Genomic DNA, 19,270 nt, shown 5'->3' on the forward strand with positions numbered 1-19,270 from the left:
CCTTTCTAAAAAGTGGTATAATGAATGCTGTTTATACAGGAATGTGAGAAGAATCAGTTATTGCAGAGATGCAGTGAAATCCTCAAATGAGGCAAAATAAAAGAGCAAAGTATATTTTTTATAATCTTATTCACAACAGACTTAACACTCAAGGAGAAAACCATTTGCTGTTGTTTCTTCATGGAAAGCGGCTTGCCAAAATGGATACTATTTTCTAAAATATTTCAAAGTGTGAAGTGTATGAAGAGGCCTCCCGTCATTTTAAGATGAATTATGTTCTAATCCGGGCATTTAAAAAACAACAACAGAAAAACTCAGGCTGGTTTTCAATTCTGTCTGTATCTTCTCCTGGCTAAGTGCTGGGAATATTAAAACAGATTTTAACTGCTTGCCAGATTTTTTTTTTTTTTTTAAATCAAAGAGCCCATTATATTTTAAAATGCGACCTCTGGTGAAAAGGGCACCTTCTGTTTCTGGAAGCTGGACTTAAGATGTTAAATTAGGTGTCCTAGCCACCCTTTATATTGATGGCAGTTGGTGGATATGTCACAGGCTTTGGAAGGACACCTGTACACGTGCTACAGGACCAATTTCTTGGGGCAGATGGCAGGTGAGAGGTCTCTGTATGCATACCAGCTAGTACAGGAACCAACCTACACTCTCAGAGTTCTGCTGCCTCCCTTCTCTGATGGAGGAGCGTCTCAAAGTCAAAGACAGTCTGACATCAAGGCATTGGGTGGAAATCAAAAACCTAGAAGGGAGGGCCCCATAGGTCTCACACAGCATCTGAGAATAGACAGCAAAGAGTCAGTGAAGCTCCTCCCCAAGCTCTGTATACACAGGTGCATACCATATGTTTAGTTTTGCTTTGAGACATCTCAGGAACTTCAGGCTGCACTTCAGTGGCAGAAATTTCCTTTCCATTCTTTTCTGGATCTGAAATTAAAAGTGGAAGGGTTTAGTTTGGTCTCTTTGTTTTAATACATACACATATAAACCAAGGCAAAGAAGATGTTGAGGCTCTATTATGTGGTTGGCACTATGTTAGGTGGTGGGGATACACTGGTATATTAGAAAGATCTGATTCCTGTCCTGATGGAGCTCATAAAGGGGAGGCAGATGCTAAGTAATTACTCAAAATCATCATTTAATTACAAATTACCATAAACATAACAAAGGGAAATGTGAAAGTATTTAAGCTTTTTTGGGAGTATGTATGGGAGTGGTGGAGGCTCAGGGAAGGTTTCTTGGACTAACTGACATTTAAACTGGGGACCTGAAGGATGAATAGGAGTTTCCAGGCAAAAATAATGGTTGGGGTGCACATGGAACAGAGAGTTCCAGATAAGCAGAGACAATAGCCTGTAGAACTGTCTGGAATCAGGAGGGCTGCTATAGCCTGGGGAATGGGAAGGAAGCTCTTCTCGTAGCCCTGCCTCTTAACAGAGAAGCAGGAACTCCCCCTCTTTCTACACAGGTGTGTGCCTAATGGATCAGGTGACACCTTTGTCTTCTCCCTTTCTTATTCGTTTCAATGGTTAGAGGTCCTGTTTGGGAAGAGGTTTGAACAGCATCCCTAACCCAGGGATTCTGCTGTCCAAGTACAATTTGCTCAGTTGGCTGTCTTCATGGATAGAAGAAATTTCCTTAGGATGCAGGAAAAAGACATGAAGACCTTCTCCTGAAATCTCTAAGGCTTATTGTGGGTATCACTCATTCATCTCTCAGCACTTTCCATTAGACTTGATGACTTATTCGTGTATTTTAAAACTCTGCATGGTGACCACACAGCATAGATTTCTGAGTGTTTCAGCTTCGATATTTAGTGCAAAAGTTAAATATGTCATTAACGAATACATATTGCTTCTGAGTTGGGCCTCACTATTTTCAATAAAAATTGTTCAATCAATACATTTTAAACAAAAGTTAGAGAGAGGGCCACAGTTGTAACATGATGGTAGAGAGTAGAGCCCCTGAAGCCAGACGCCTTGGGTTTGAGTCCTGGCTCCTTTCTCTATTAGCTGCATGACTTTGGGCAGGTTATCTGTCCCTCTTTGTGTCTCAGTTTCCATTTCTGTAAAAAGGGGATAATGCCACCTATAGGTTATTGTGAGAATTAAATGAACTAGAAAATTAAAGCAAATACCTGGAACATAGCATGTGTTTGCTAAATGTTAACTAATAGAGTTATGTATATTAGGATGTTTATATAAATAAAATCATCTATCAAATTAAAAAGCCTTTTACTAGACTGTTAACACTGTACCCATGAGTCAGTATGAACCTTCTCGCTCAGTTTCTTGATGGAGAAAACAATGTGATTTCATAATCTTCTCTGAAACCCTCGAATAAGTACTCAATGCTTGGTTGTTGACTAAATGAATAACCATGTGTTCTAATTTGGAATTTAGAAAATAAAATCAGTAAATATATTGATCTGTTTCTTCAGTTCCTTTTCAGGTCCTAGGAGAGAAGGAATTTTCTCTATATTTCTTCATCCTCTCATACCTAACTCAGATGCTATGTAGAGTAAAACTTAATAGATGCTTAATGAGGATCATGATGACAGCCAGTTAGGGCAGCCCCTTCCAGGCAGATCTAATTTAATCTGCTGAAATTTAAGTTGTCATGGGAACCCGTCATCACCTAGTAGCAGTGGCCCGTGCTTATCTCACCCAGTATGTGAAAGGAAAGCTTTCTGTTTCCTGTAAGTGAAAAAAAGATTCAAATTACTGTGAGTCATAGAGCTGTAGAGTTAAAGGGATTCTAGAAACACTATATTGCGTAAAGGCAGAAAGATGGCTTTTGGTGTCAGACCTGAATGCTCATCCTGATTCTTCTCTTTACCAGATGCAAGCTTTCGGATCCTAATTGTGTCAGATTGTGAAAGGGGGATGATACCAGCAATTTGCAGTGATGTGGAGATTTAAAATAAAATTACCTAATACAGGGAAGGTGCTCAATACAAAGATTTACTATTTGTTGTGTCATTATTATTTTATGACCTTAAGCAAATCTAGTTTCCTCAGAGAAGAGGACTTAACATTAATTACAATGCACCACGCATTTTCCTGAGCACTGTTCGTATGCGTTATCCCTTTTAGTACAGATCTAGAACCTAGACTTTGTCCCAGTCTAGTTTCTTTCTTCTGCCTGCACTTCTCAAAGTTCCACTAGGAGAAAATACATGCTAGTCTCCCTGGTCTTTTTTAACCTTCCCTGTCTTCCTCCTAATTCCTATAAGCATATAAAAAGGTAATGATTTGCACGTGTAAAAATTGTTTGAGAAACCCCAAGGCAGAGCTTTTTTTCCCTAACACAGCAGGAAGGATAAATAATAACCATCTGTCTAGTCTGCCAGTTGAAGATTTGCACTGGAGGAAATAAGCCAAGCTGGCTTCTAGAGATTTCCAGGTGTTGGAAGGGCCAGGTTTTACAGGGCTTCTAGTGGATTCTGACAGCTATACAGCCAAGGCTCCTATCCCCCCACTCCTTCTCCCACTAATGACTTGAAATCAGTGGTCTTCAGTGCTGGCTGCTAATATGCTTTCATCTGGGGAACTTTAAAGATTACAAATGCCTAGGTGTAATACCAGACCAATTAAATCTGAATCTCTAGGGCCCAGCTCAGGATATCTGAAGAATTCCCAAGGTAAATCTAAAGTGACGCTAGGGTAGATAATGTCTGATTTAAATAATGGCTTCTGGCCACTGAAGCTTTTGTGAGAAGGAAACTAATATGTATTAAATATATATGCCAGACATTTCCCACATATTGTCTTAATCTAAGGAATAACTGTGTGGGGTGGAAACTACCTCCGTTTGACAGATGTGGAAACTGAGGCAATGAAAATTTCAGTTACCTGCTTATGACAACAGAGGTAGGGTTAGCTCTGGGATTCTCATTCATTCATTTGACATTTGTTACGTGCTTACCATATGCTAGGCACTTTTCTAGGCACGATGATGTGACAATGAACAAGACAACCTTCTTATGGAGTGTGCAACCCAGTGGGGAGGGCAAATAAATAGGTACGTAAAATAATGTCAAGTAGTAATAAATGCTATAAACAACTAAAACAAATTATGGGCATAGAAAGTAATAGCAGTTGATATTTTGGATAAGAAATTAGCTAAAGTCCTCTCTGAAATTACATTTAAATAGAACCATGAGTGGAGAAACAAGGGAGAAAGCCTTGCAAATGTCTGGGGAAAGAGCATTCCAGGAAAAAGCTTTGGTGGAGGCAAAGATCTCCAGGGAGGAGTGTTTGGTGCATTCAAGCAGTAGCTGAGAAGAGAACCTAGCTGACTCAGAATGAAAAGAGAAGTGGGTTAAATATTCATGGAACTAAAGGACCTCCTGGGCCATGCATGTGACCGAAGTTGATTTTTTTTGTTTGTTTTTTTTGGCTTCCCAGCATTCATTCCTTCTCTGATATTACTCTCTGATATTATCCCCTATAGTGATAACGGCTATATTTTGCTTTGCGTGGACCACTCTTCCTGATCTCAGTGCTGTGATTTGGTAGGAATGACCCCCAGTTCCAGCTCCAAGCTTAGTTTCAATGAGTTACAGATTAGGTGGGCTCTAAATCCAATGAAGAGTGGTGTCTTTATATGAAAAAGGAGAGGGTAATTTAGAAACAGATGCAAAAGAGACAGAGGGAGGAAAGCCATGTGAAGATAGAGGCAGGGTTTAGAGTTAGGCAAACGCAAGCCACCCAAAGCTGAAAGGAGAGTGGGGCCGGCACCACCCAAAGCTGGAAGAGGCCAGGAAGAATTCTTTTTTAGAGCCTTCACAGGGAATAGGGCACTGCTGACATGACTGATTTCAGATTTCTAAAACCGTGAGAGAACAAATTCCTATTCTTTTAAGCCACCCAGTTTGTGTTCATGTGTAACAGTAGCCCTAAGGAAATGAATACACTCACCATCCTCTCTTTGCTCTTTCGGTCTTCCAATGCTTACAGAACCAATCCCTTAGTTCTCTGTTGTAAATTCCATTTGACATACCTAGTAATTTTTCTATTTTTCTGCTGCAATACAAACTGATATACTGCCTCCCCCTAGACTCTCAGTACCTTGCATTTTGTTTTAAAAGGTAATCTGTAAATGGTTGGTAGATACAGTAAATAGAGAAATTGTAACAGCAGATTAATATCAATGCATATTTTTTCACCTGTAATATTTAAAATGCTAATTGCTAGATATTTTGCCCAACTCATTCTTATAATTTCACTAAATATATCTTGGAAATCTTCCTGTATCAGGCCAGCTTTGTTATTTTACAGCTGCACAGTTTTATCAGCTGGATGTACTGTAATGTAATTAAATGGTCCCTGAAGGATCTTTTTATTTTTTTCCATTTTTAAAACATTAAAAATTTCTGCAATAAACATATATATAAATCTTGAAGAGTTTTTTGTGAGATATCAGTAGGATAATTAATTACCTGGCTGTGGGATTCCTAGATCTAAGGGACTGTGTAGCTGAAGTGCTAATAAATAGCACCAACTTCTACAAGTGTGTTACATTCACCATAAATGGCTATCACTAGAGAATGCTTCATTTTGTAATAAAACTTGAAGAGTTATGTCTTTTATGATCCGGCTGGCCTAAAAGAATAGCCATTAAGGTATTCTCACTCTCATTTTTCCTTCACTGGTGATCCATTTACATTTCTGGGAGCAATAAGATCAAATCCAACAAACAGCTAGAGTTAAGCAGCAGAGTCAACAGTAATTCTGGGAAGTGGGAGGTCCCTTGAGGAATAATATTACTGCACTTACCTACAGGCAAATCAGATGACAAATCAAAGGAAGCTCTGCTCAACAACTCAACAAAATTCTGCCATCTGTGCAAGAAAAGGAGATATAATATTGGTGGTCAATATCACTGCTTTGAAAGAATGTGCAATGAAGCTTGAAGTTTATATTGATAATTTTGAAGAGACTTTTTGGTATGTGTATCATTTGAGAAGCAAAGCAGGAAACAAAAGCTCCTTTATATATCTCTACGAGTAGGGTCTTTAATATAAGAAATTAGGTGCCCATAAAATGACTTCAGTGGCCAGCAGAAGGGAGGTTGATGTCTGCTGCTGTGTTCAAGGTCAGGCCTCAGTAGATATAATCCAGAAACCAGGGAACTACAGGAAATTCTGGCTGATGTGTCAGTTGCCCCTGGCCATGAGATTGGTAACTATGCAGTAAAAAGTGCACTTTGGCCACTGGAAGGGTCTGACATTACTGCAGGAAAATAAATAAAAACTTAAAGTGTCTCTGTCCTCCTCCCTATGCTCTTCTGTCTTACAGATCTCATGCAATTGCATCTCACTGATGGAACTTAAATCAATTCCAGAACCTTGGTGTCAAGGGAGTTTTGGAAGTGTTCTTTTTAGCCTTCTCAAGTATGGGAAGTATTGCAACACAGGAAAGAACACAGGGGATAGAAATGAGTGCTGAATACAAACAGACAATATTTAGTGAAGTCCCCAAGCAGAAATTGCACTGAGCAGTATGTCTGCATGTGACAATCAGGGAGACATTTAAAGCTTACAAGTACTTTAGGAACGCTTTGGTAGTGAAAAATCACTTATATTTGCTTGCCCAGCATCTATTCATCCTCTCTCTATAAAAATGTTCTTCTCTGGGGTAATGGACTGCAATCAAGGTCCGATACCTTTTCCTAGCCAGTGACCCACCTTGTCTAATTAATCTCTGTCTATTACTTTCTTCATCCCTTCTTCTCTCCCTTACTCTATCTCCCATTCTTTGTCTCGGTATCCACCATAATTTTGGGTTTGGTAGTTCCTGAAGTTTTATTTTTCTGTAATTTTATACGTTACTCCATATCCTTTCAAAATATTTAATTTGCTATGTTAGCAAAAGGCAGTTTCTGTTGCTAGCAACTGAATTATAACTGATAAGAATTTTTATCTCCTTCTTGCCTATCAGAAGTTAAACAAAAATAAAGTGCAAGTTATGAGATATCTATCCTGGTTTTCTAGAAGAGTTCTAATGTCATGCGATTTTATTCTCTTTAAATAGAAATAATTCCTTAGATATGTAACTAGTTTGTTTTGCTTATATCTCATAAAACTTTTCTTATACATGATATCACAAATCAGCAAAGTTCTTTGGTACAGAAAATATGGTTTCCGGAGCTTCATTCATTTTCAGGCACATGAATAGATGAGACACAGGTATGTAGAACCACAAGCCAGATAGGATAATGATTATATCAGCTGCTGAAGGCATAGGCAGGGGAGAGAAGTTGGTGAAGTAACACTCTCAAGAAGTATTAATAATCATATAAGGTTCTGATATTAGCATAGTTCTAGAAATGAACTGCAATAGAAGTAGCTCCTGTTTTCTACACATCCTGCAATTTATTTCCAAAACCTCTTAGGAGGGCCAGGCCTGTGCCTAGAGCATCTGCTGACTCTTTGAAAAACGACGTGACAACAAAACACCATATCCATTGATATTTCCGTGTTGCATAACATTTATTTTCAGAACTGTTAGGAATTATAAAATATGAGGTAAAGCCTCTGGACAAAACGCACTGGAAACTCTCTTGCCCCTTCTTGATTATATGCTGCTAGTAAGGTAAGGAGACTGTGGGAAAATTTTCTAAGTATTGAACTTGGACAGTGTCTGATTTAAATGGTGTTTAGTACTGCTGTGGCCATACAATTCTTAAGATCCTTCAATTAAAATATTTTCTTTTTTCCATATTCGTTACCCTAAAACCTTCAAAAAGCCATTGATAACTTAAATGTAAGAATGGGTTCTGCTTGCTATAACAGGCACTATGATTCTAATCACAGGAGCAGGTGCTAAACTCCCAATATCAAGTCAAAGAAATGAGGACTTGAGGACACAGTCTGTGAGCCCGATTCTATATTCAGGCAGATCTGAGTCCAATTTCTAACTTAACTGAATTTATCACGTTAAATGGCTTCGGTGAACATTCTGAGTGCTTAACATGCATTATCTCATTTAATTAAAACACCCACTTTATGAGACATGTGAATAACTTGCCCAAGAACACCGATTAATGGGGCAGCCACAATTTAAACTCTGGCTGTCTGACTCCAAATTTTGTGCCCTTGACCATTGTACTATGTGGCCTTACAAATGAATGTAATATAACTTGGCTTCAGTTATAATTTTTTCACCTTTGGAATTTCATGAACGCAGCTCCAGTCTTCTGATATTTATTATTGCAGAAATGTGAGATCAGTCTGGTTTTTGTTCATTTATATTTAATTTTTTCCTTTGTTTACTTTGGCTTAATTTAATTTGGGCTATATAATAGTATAATAATATAATAATTCTCTTTGTATTTGAAATAAAAAAGTTTTGTTGGGATTGACATGGATACATTTTTTCTTAATATAGTTTAGATCATAATGAATCCTTTCATTCTGTACAGAGGAGTTTTTCTTCCATCTCTGCAAAGTTTCTTCAGTTGTAACTTTTGTTTTTTACTTCTTATCCTATTTTTCTATTTTTTGATTCTACAATATCAAGGCTTCTTGAGTTCAATCTCTATTCTTAGTCTTCTAAATCTACTGTATTTTCTTCTCTGTTCTTTTTCTCTAGATTTCATGGGAAACTTAAGATTGGCTGTATATATTAGATTTTTTTTAGTGTTAATTTTGTTTTTACCAATTCCTGGTTGCCTCTTTTTTTTTTTTTTTTTGGCTAATATTTTATTGGAACATAGCCAGAGCCATCAGTTATGTGTTGTTTATGACTGCTTTCAGCTACAAGTGACATAGTCGAGTAGTTGCAACAACTGTGGACCATTGTGGACCCACAAAGCCTAAAACATTTGCTATCCAGCCTTTTATAGAAAAGGTTTGCTTATGTAAACATTTAACAGAAATGCCTTCATATCCTCAAATATCTAGCAGTATTTAATTTCCTTGATTATTTCATATTTTTATTGAGATATAATTTACATAACATTATAGTAGTTTTAGGTTTAGAACAACATGATATGTTTATGTATTGTGAAATACTCACAATAAGTCTAGTGAACATACACCACCATACAATAGTTAGAATCCTGGTTACCTCTTTATTCTGCTGTAGAAGATTTTGTTTCCTTGAAACTATCCACATTTCCCCAAGGTTTTTCTAATTTCTTCTGTTCACTTTTTGTGCTTTTAAAATTTCATTTTTATAGCCTTTTAATTTCATTATGCTAATTACTTTCCTATTCATTTCAGTAGAGGACCTGGCTTCTTATACCCTATAGACAACACTGATGGTTTTCTGAATGTTTTCTAGTTTCTAGAATGAATAATTTTCAAGTCTGTTGTTACTTCAAGTTGCCAGAATCATGATTCCCTCTTCATGTTTGTAGTATTTTATTTTTTAAAATTAGGCCTCATATGTTGGGTATTCTCTTTATTCAGGGTCAGTGGAATTGTTCTCATTCAGCACAACACAACAGATGACTTGTGCAGATTTCGCTTGGCCCTACCCTCTGCTGATTTAGCTGCACGGATAAAGGGCTGGTGGCAACTGACACCGATACCTGGATGCCTGGTGCCTTTTAGTTGTGACTACCTAAGAAGTGGGATTTTCTCACCATACCTGTTAGATATCAGACACCAAATTGTTATAGTACATCATAATCAATATACTCCTTACCATATACAATTATCAAGGATTTCTCCATCTGCTCCAATCCACACAATTTTATTTTCAGCAATTATGCTTCACCAGATACAAACCAGAGGCAGCTTTTTCCCTTCCTGCCTTTCTTACTGAGCTCTGCCATTTCTGAGAGGTGTGCTCTCTGCATAGGTACAGAAAGCAGTGTGTGATATTAACCTCGAGAAGCAATTACCTGCCTAGAAGGACTCCTTGTGGTTAATTGGGCTGAAATTCATAACCACAGCCTAACAGCCATTGCATACTGTGTTTCAGGGAAAATGCCACTGACTAAGCTGCCAAGCCTCCTGAGCTGTATACCTGCCAGCTGAGCTGACCTTTATAAGGGAGTTGCTGGAATTGTATTTCAGCCAATAGGCTAAGAGCTGACTTGTCCAATTGAAACTGCAGTTATATCCTCATTTGCATCTTTACTGACAGAGCAACTCCATAATGACCAATGAGAATGCACAATTCTGACTAATCAGATCAGAGCTCTTTGGACCAATCAGACTCTGCACATTTGGATTCCTAATTTGCATAGAAATGGACCAATCAGGGACCAACGCGGAAACTTTCTCTATATAAGTGGGCTTTCCTTTTATCTCAGCAGGGAGGTCTATCAGTTTCCTTTAGACGATATGTTTCTTTGTTTTGCAAACTTTACTAGAATTAAGGTTTTTGTTTTTACCGCACCCAAGACTGGAGATTTCTGCTGACATTGGACTGGTGGCAGCGACCCTTTGCTGACTGTGGGTAAGTGTATTTGTGTGTATTCCTGGGTGGGTAAAGGGGAGGAGGGAGCAGTACTGATTAAGACTTGGGGCCTCCAAATCAAGAGAAGGAAGAAAGTATTTTTTGTCTCCTGTGTTTTTTGTTTTTTTGTTTTTTTGTTTTTTAGGTAAGTAGGGTAAATCTTGGGGAACTAACTTAATTATTTTTCCAAATTCCATTTATAAGTAGTAGAGATTCCTTCTAGATTCTGGCACTAGAATGAATGAATTCTTGCTACCAGTGTGTTTTTTTGCCTCTTTATTTGTTCATTGTAATTTTAATTAGGGGTTTGAAGCAGATGACATTTTGTTCAAAAAGTCTTACATATCAAAACAAAAAAAAACAAAAACCTAAACAGACCAAACACAAAATGTAGGCTATTTCATAGAAACCCCCTTGTAATCTTGATGAAGTTAATTACAGGTGACAAGTTTCTCTGAGCTTTATACAGGCTTAAATCAAAGATGTGCTGGTGCATACTTCCCAAGCCTATTACCTTTCTCTACCTCTTGAAATGTTTGCTCAGGTCATAACAGTTTGTAGTTCTCCAAACTTGTTACACTTTTGCTCTTTTGTTGTTGTTGTCTTGTTATATAATACTCCTTTTCTCTCTGAAATATTCTTCTCCATCTCTCATCTGGTTAGTTTCTACAAGTCCCACGAAGCTCAGCTGAGACACAGTGTAGAACATTGCTAAAGAGCAGACTCTGTTCAGACTGCTAGACTCAGGTTAAGTCTCATGATTTGAGGAGTTAAAGCATTCTGGTTATTCCCTTGAGAATCCTGTAATGTACTCCACCTGAGAGGATATGGAATTTGAAGGAAGAAGGCAGGAAGGAAACCATGAAGAAGACTTAGCGTTCAGGAGCTGTATAGTTTATTCTGGCTACCATAGCAAAATACCACAGACTGGGTGGTTTAAACAACAGAAGTTTATTTCTCACAGTTATGGAGGCTGGAAGTTCAAGATCAAAGTGTCAGCAGGTTGGGGTTCTTTGGCTTGCAGATAGCAGCCTTCTTGCTGTGTCCTCACATGGTCTTTTCTCTATGTGTCCAAATTTTCTCTTTTTATGAGGATACCAGTCAGATTGGATTAGGGTCTACCCCAATGACCTCATTTTAATTTAATAAACTCTATAAAGGCCTTAGCTCCAAATATAGTCATTGTTTGAGGTCCTGGGGACTACGGCTTCAACATATGAATCAGAGAAGGGGTAGGGATGCAGTTGAGCCCACAACAGGAAAAATATTCAAAGAACTCCAGCTTTTGAAACAATTTACTTAAGATCTCTGAACCTCAGTTTACTTATCTGTGAAGTGCATATAAATATAACACATGCGGCTGTTGGGAGTATGAAGAGGTAAGTCATATAGACCATCTACCCCATGCCTGGGATGTTAGCTGCACATGCATCAATCCCTTACACCCTCAGGTTGGGAGGTTATTGGATTTTTATATAACTCAGCTGCTGGGGTGCTCATTTAACTACATCTTCCTCACCTTTCACCTTCTTGGTAATGTAACCTAAATAGCATTCTTCTCCCTTTCCAATTAACTCTGAGGAGGAGCACAGAACTTTCTGATATACAGGCGAAAAACTCAATTTAGACAAAAGAATTCTTTTTGCATTGACAGGTGGAAATTAAGGTTAAGAAAAATTAATTACTTGCCTAGGTTCCCAAAGCCAGTACATTTCAGAGCTAGGATTTCCATCTAGGCCTATATGATTCTGGAGCTCGTGCTGCCGTTCCACATGGATGAGGACCAAAGGGACAGTGGAAGTTGTAAACTGGGGAGGAGAAGTTACCTGCAAGCCACGGGCTTCTTTGGATCATATCTGCTTCTGGAACTTAAAAGCGTCCCCACTTTTGTGTCTGTATCCTACACCTCTACTGGGTCTTAGAGGAGAGGGCAAGAGATACTAAGCTGTTCAAATCCAGAACTGTGTTCAGCATCAAGCCCAAAGATGAAGCCTGCTATGGAACTCAGGCAGTTTGTCTAAAGCCCCTCTGCCTAGCCACCACTCTATAAACTTCTGAGTTTCATAGGTTTGTAGGAGAGTATTATGATGTATTAAGAGCTGAGACCCTGAGGCCAGAGAGCATGTATTTGACTTAGCCTTATTGATGAATTAATTTATAAGTTATATATTGATTTTAGTCCCTCTGTGCCTCAGTTTTCTCATTTGGAAAATAATAGTACCTACCCCTCAGGGGCACTTGCAAAGATTAAAATAATAATATTTATAAAGCACTTAAAACATTGCTTAGAACGTAGTAAGCAATATAAAAATGTTGGCTATTAATAATAACAAAAGCTTATTGTTGTTTGTTATCATCCTCACCCCATATGAATTATGGGTTTCTGGGAGAGAAGACTGGAATTAATGAACTGTTAAAAGCCAGGTTCAGTTTCCAAGACTGAACCAATAGGTAGATCCAAACTCTTCTCTAATAGCTTGCTGCCTAACCATTTTCCTATTCTCATTAAAAAGTAATTGCTGAATCAGACACCTCATGTTTCCTTTATCTCCTAAAATCCTCTGGTTGTTTCTGGGATTATCAAACCAGTCCTTTTCAACCTAATTGCACTCTCAATAATGGGCCAGATGTGTATGATAAGTCCTACTTGTGGCTGTGTCAATTGCTCCACTCTATTTACGAAGCTGCCATAGCAGCTTCATTATTTATCCCCTACCTCAACACAATTTGGCGTGTGTGCCTGTGTTTTAAACTGGGTTTGAAGCATTTAATTTTGCCAATACAATTTTAGAGTATTAGTTTGCCTCCTGTTCTCTCTCTGCCCTCCTTAATTACCATTTATTGCAAAGTCACACAGAAACATTAAATGCTAATTCTGACTTACATGTTCTTGGCCAAGAACAGGGATAATAATTTCCATCTAACACAACCTGAACTCATTTTAAATAAGGGTGATTCAAAGTAGAGATTGGAAATCGTAATCAAGCCTTTCTCAAAATCGCCTTACCCTGGCAGTCATTCTCTAATGTCTCTGCTAATTGGTAAGCAAATGGCAAAAAAACAAAATCTCAGTGTTACAAAAAAACTCACACAAAAAGCAACTTTGCAACAGCATTCACGAAATTGCTCCTCTCATCAGCTCTTACAACGTGACAGTTTAAGAAGAGAACACAACTCATTTTATTTGGTTAGATGGGGCTAATCCCACATCACCATAATCCCTCCTGATGTTTTATTGATTCTAAAGGACATTTAATCAGGAAGCAGCTCAGCACTAGAATCCTGCTAATTAGCAAGCAGCCACATTCAAAATGGGTTCCCAATTGAACAGCAGATTAATGGACAATATGTACCAAAATAATGTTTCGTGCATTTAGCTCCTAAAATGTGTGTCTAAATTGCATCTTTAATCTCTTAAGGATATAGGTTTGCATACAAAGCCCTTAACGGAATGGATTTAATTCAACAGAAGCAGCCTTACCCAATGACTGTTTAAGGATGAAGCAGGTTTATTACTTATACTTGCTATTCTTTACTGGTTTTCATGGTTTTGATGTCCTTGAACAGTCAAAGGTCAAAGATAGGTGAATAAAGAAATCAGTTTGCTTCTCTGATAAACACATAGAACAATGGAAAATGAGAATATTGGTATAATTTTAAGTAGCCTAACCTCATTTGTTCCCCCATTCACTCTTTTTCTCATATCTCTGATTCTTGGAACCTTGGTTCTGAATCAACTTTAATCAAATATATTATATACCTGATGTAATATGAGCTTTGATGCTTGCATTGTCTCCTTTTATATTGTTGCCCTTTTGGAACTCCCAATTTTAGCTTATTAGTTTTCCACTAGGCTCTTAGCCCACTTCTCTGGATTTGATGCTTAACCACTTTTCCTCACTCTCATCCAGCCACCCCCAAGGTTTCAGAGAAGGGAATCTCCCAAGTCCAGAGCTGGTCTGGTGGAAATTCATTGGCTAAGCTCAGCCTCCCATCATCTATTATTTATCAGTTGACATTTCCCATAACCACTACCCTTCTTTGTTTTTCTGTATTGCTCTTAGCACCATGTGATGTCACATATTCTATCTTATTTCCCTCCTCCATTAGATATAGGCTTCATGAGGGAACTGGCTTTGTTTTATTCATATCTGTATTCCCAATTACTAGAGTAGTGATTGATGTGTAGTAGATGCTCAATAAATGTTTGTTAAATAAATGAGTTAATCAGATATTTACCATATACCTGCCATGTGCCAAGTACTAGCCTACAAGAGAATATAATGTGAGGAAAACAGTCATTTTCTTTGCCAGCATGGAGATCACTATCTAGACATAAACTAACGAATCACACAAATAAATACATAATTACAAATAGTGATAAGTGCCAGGAAATATAATGACAAGGAACCTGATTTCAATGAGGTGGTTAGGGAAGGCCTTGTTCAATTTGACCATGAGCTAAGGACTGGGCAGAATTTGTGTATCTATATCCTTAAGAGTATTTTGAGACTATTCTTCCTCTAGTTTATTCCATTGTTTTGAATACCTACTATGTTCTAAGCATTGCTCTAGACACTTGAGATATATCAATGAATAAAACAAAGATTCTGCCTGCCCTTTGGCACTATAGTCTATAATCTTATCAGAAATAAACATCAGAGAGACATCAGCAAATTACCAAATATGTCAGAAGTTGATAACTGTATGAAAGAAACCAAAAAGAAAGTCCATTACAGGAAAGAATAGGTAGGGTATTACACTTTGAAATAGAGTGGTTAGTGTAGGCTTCATTGACTAGGTGACATTTGAGCAAAAATTTGAAGGTGAAGAAGTTAGTACGAAGATATTTTGGGAAAGAGCCTTCTAAGTAAAGGAGGCCTTTAGAGGATAGGTGTTACGGTGGCTGTGTGCTTGGTGTGTTTGAGGAAGACAAGGAGCATAGTGTGACTGAAACATAATGAGCAAAGAAATTTGCAGATAGAGCCAGAATCGTGATGGGGGAGAGCAGTGATAAGGAAGTAGATCACTACTCTGGCTCCTGTAGAGCCCTGTATGATGTCTTTGATTTTTTCCTTCCTCTGAGTAAAATAAGATGCTCTTGCAGTGTTATGAGCAAAACAAAACAAAACTATTTTAGGTTTTAAATGGTCACGGTAGTGGTTATGTTAAGGATAAACTAGGGACAAGGGATAAACGGAGTTTAGTTAGAAGGCTAGTATAGTAATCTAGGAGAAAGATAATGGTAGCTTGGATGGGGTATAGTTAAATAACAATAGACATAGTGAGAACTGGCCGGATTCTGGACATATTCTGAACATAGAGTGGATTTACTAATCAATTACAGATGGATTAGATATGAAATGTGAGGAAAAAAAGGATTACTGGTATGTTATATTTTTATTTTAATTTAGTTTAAGATATTTTCTAATTTCTCTTGTGATTTTTCTCCTAATAATAAAATATATTTCCTGCTTTTCATGCCTGGCAATTTTTGTACAAATGCCAGAAATTGTGAATTTTATATTTTTGATTTGAGATTTCATGTTCCTTTAGAAGTTTTGGGGATGTAGTCAAGTTGGAAATGGTCTGATCATTTTAAGCTTTATTGGGGTTCTTAAAATTTGTTAATTTGTCTAGGGTAATTTGGCCTCACTACAGCACAATACTCTTCTGAGGACTCTACTCAGTGCCTGCCACATGTATTCCTCTCTGATATCTGAGGATACGAACTATTCCCAAAGCTGTATGAGATCTGAGTATTTTCTCCCTTTTTCTTTTGGTGTTACTTTCTCTGGCCTTGGGTAGTTTCCTCAAATACATACATTAGCCTGTACTCCCATGAAGACTTGAGGGCAACTCTTTGGAAAATTACAGAAAGAACTCCTTGGGTATCTCTCCTTTCTGCTACTCTGTACTGTACATTCTAGCCTTCTTGGCCTTCCTAAACTCTGGATTCTGTCTCCCTAGCTCAAGGAGAATTCTAGGTTCAGTTTGGATTCCCCTTTCTTGTTTAATAAGCTGAGCTTACTTCATTTTTCTCTCAAGAATCACTGCTATGTCTTGTCCAATGTCTAAAAACTATTGCTTCATAGAGTTTGCCATATTGTTTTTAGTTATTTAAGATAGAATGGTAAATTTGATTGTTGACAGTCTATAATGGTTGGACATGGAAGTTTACTGCTTTTGTTTTTCTATGGTTAAGAAGATCCTTTGGTCTTAATATAGTCAGACATTTCTTAACTCTGTCTTTAGGTGATCAAATTGATTGTTTCACACATAAACCTTCTAGTCTAAAGACATATTTGTGTTTAGTACCTTATAGAGGATTATGTGAATAAAAAATTCACTTACTTTATTTCACCTTGGTAACCCAAATCTTGATGAGTAAGCAATGTTTCCAGGAGGCTCAAAGTCAGGTATAATCCATGTTTCCCACATATAGCCCTGACCTGCAAATAAAACACAATTTGAAAATTTTCACTGTGATAAATTAAAAATTTGAATTTTCCTTTCATAATTAGAACCTATATAATCTTGACAAAGAATTAATACCCAGGAGTGCATTGTACCATTAGGATACCATTCATGACAAGGATGTCCAATTGAATTCTCATCAACAGCAGTTTCTTATTTGGTTGACAGAGGTATAATTTATTATACAGAAGTCACTGAACTTTGAAATTCTGATCTTACATTTTTGTCAGCCACAGAATTGGTGGTGGTGAAGGCCTAAAAATTATATACACTTATATAGGTAAATTGCAAAGTAATTTTGTATATCTGCTTTGATTTATAAGATAAGCCTATTGTGTTACCATGGTTAATATTACTATCTACATTTTATATTTTATATATGAGGAAACCAAGACTTAAATTATGTGACTTTAATGTCATGAAGTTAATCAGTTATGGAATTTAGTCTAGAAACCAGAAGCTCAATAAATATTTTTGGATGAATGAATGAGGTCTCACTGTAGTTTTCCAAATGCTTAATATTTTACGAGTCTAACTGACAAACCAGTTCAGTTCTCAGGTTGATGGGTGGATAATACTTAGTTTTAAACATGTCAAACTTTTAGGGGAGTGATAGCATATGTTGTATGTTTAGCATAATGTTTAAGCATATAGATTTTGTAATGAAACAGGACTTATTCTGAACACCAGATCTGCTGCCTGTGATCTGCGTGACCTCAGAAATTTATTTAACCTTTCTATGCCCATATACTTCATCTACTAAATAAGACTAGTATTTTATACTTCCCAGAATTCTGTGAAGATTACATGATAAACAGAATAGTGCCTGGCTTTTAGTAGACATTGGATTAATATCTGTTGAATGAAGACGAGAGAGAGGAAGAAAAAAGAGGGCAAAGAAAGAAGAGAGAAGAGGAAAAGAAACAGGGTGGGGAGAGAGAGAACCAGGGGAGAGTGAGGGTGAGAGAAAGGAAGGGAGGGAGAGTAGAAGAAAAAAGAAGGAAGGGAGGAAAGGACAAAGAACTTTAAAAATGTCTAATAATTTAGTGTTTGGGCTAAATAGTAGCTACTAAACAGTAGCTAGTATTATTATTTTGAGAAGAAGTTCATTACAGTAACTGCATTAAGCATGTCTTTTTATTCTGATGCTTTGATAACATAGGAGCCTTGCTGACCCTGGAGAGATTGCTCTTCCCAGGGCTAGCCAGTTCCTAGATATAGTAAAGGGCTGGCTTGAGAGATTGCTTTTTCATATGCAAATCAACCATCATCTTTATCGAGGCTCTCACACTTGGACCACTATTTCCCTGCCGTAATCTTCCCAGGACCGAATATCAAGCAACTAGGAACATACCATATGCCTCAGAGCCCCCAAAGTATTCAAACAACCCAATCCTAAACCTGCTTACTCTGCCTAGCTCATTCCACAAAGAAGGCTCTTATCCACATTTTCCCCTCATCCTCTGCCACCTGACAGCCCCTGGGGCTTCCCTGTGTGGCCCGTGTGATATGCCATGCCCCCTTCTTGGAAACTGTAACAAACTTTTTTTCAGTGGCAATCATCTCCTGATCTGTTAGTCTCACCAGACCTGAATAATAATAAAACCTAGACTTTAAAACAGTGACAAAAATAATTTCCATTTGTCTTTATGCAAGGAAACAAACAACAAATCTGGGTTTAAAAGTTGCAAATGTTACTAGGTGTAAAGGAGTGGTATCAGGGAAACCTAATAACAAAAAAGGTCAATTTGAAACATGAAAACCGAATAAGTTTGCCAGAAGAATAAGGGGTTGGGGAGAATTCTAAGCCGAATAAAAAAGCATGTACAAATAGTGGGTGAGGAAGAATGTAGTGCTTTTTAGAAACTGCATATGTTTTGATATCCATTCTATTCTAGTTTTATACCCCTTTCCAAGCTGGGCCGTAATTAGCTGTTCATTAGTAGTGCTTTAGTAAGACAGTGGCTTACTAAGGGTTGGAATTGTGTTTCATTTTCCTATCACCATTGCCTAACACAATGCTGAAAAATAAAAGATTACTAATTATTGAATAAGTGAATACATGGTTGAATGAGGAAGTGGATGAATGAGTTGAATACACTAAAGAGTGGAGTATGTATGGACAGAGGTTGGCAAAAAAATTGAGAGGTAGAAATTAGACACATTATGCCATTTTACTCCCTAAATAAAAATTAATTCATCCTTATGAGTAGAGCATATTAATGTATTTTTAAACATCAATATTAAGAGGTTATTCTAAAAACAGTTCATTTACTTCTGGCAATATTGAGTTTTGCTGTAGGCTAAAATGAACAGCAGATTAGAAATAGTACATCAGAGTTCCTAGAAGCAGATTGATTGATAGCTGC

At 37.4% G+C, this 19,270-nt stretch overlaps 1 protein-coding gene and 1 long non-coding RNA gene across 5 annotated transcripts in view; one reads left to right on the forward strand and one right to left on the reverse strand.

Moving 5' to 3' along the window:
• Positions 1–19,270, forward strand: part of LOC107518355 — a 74,491-nt gene that overhangs the window by 29,275 nt on the left and 25,946 nt on the right. The gene's annotated exons all lie outside the window — the stretch shown is intronic.
• Positions 1–19,270, reverse strand: part of CUNH1orf87 (chromosome unknown C1orf87 homolog) — a 68,860-nt gene that overhangs the window by 13,419 nt on the left and 36,171 nt on the right. For both annotated transcript variants that reach the window (XM_016159928.2, XM_016159927.2), the window contains exons 8-10: positions 16,779–16,876; positions 5,790–5,854; positions 851–936 (exon numbers count right to left, since the gene is read on the reverse strand). In XM_016159928.2, the coding sequence (XP_016015414.2) occupies positions 851–936; positions 5,790–5,854; positions 16,779–16,876 (249 nt within the window). The remainder of the gene's footprint in view (positions 1–850; positions 937–5,789; positions 5,855–16,778; positions 16,877–19,270) is intronic.

This window comes from Rousettus aegyptiacus, unplaced genomic scaffold (assembly GCF_014176215.1).
Source record: "Rousettus aegyptiacus isolate mRouAeg1 unplaced genomic scaffold, mRouAeg1.p scaffold_m13_p_1, whole genome shotgun sequence".
Lineage (NCBI taxonomy): Eukaryota > Metazoa > Chordata > Mammalia > Chiroptera > Pteropodidae > Rousettus > Rousettus aegyptiacus.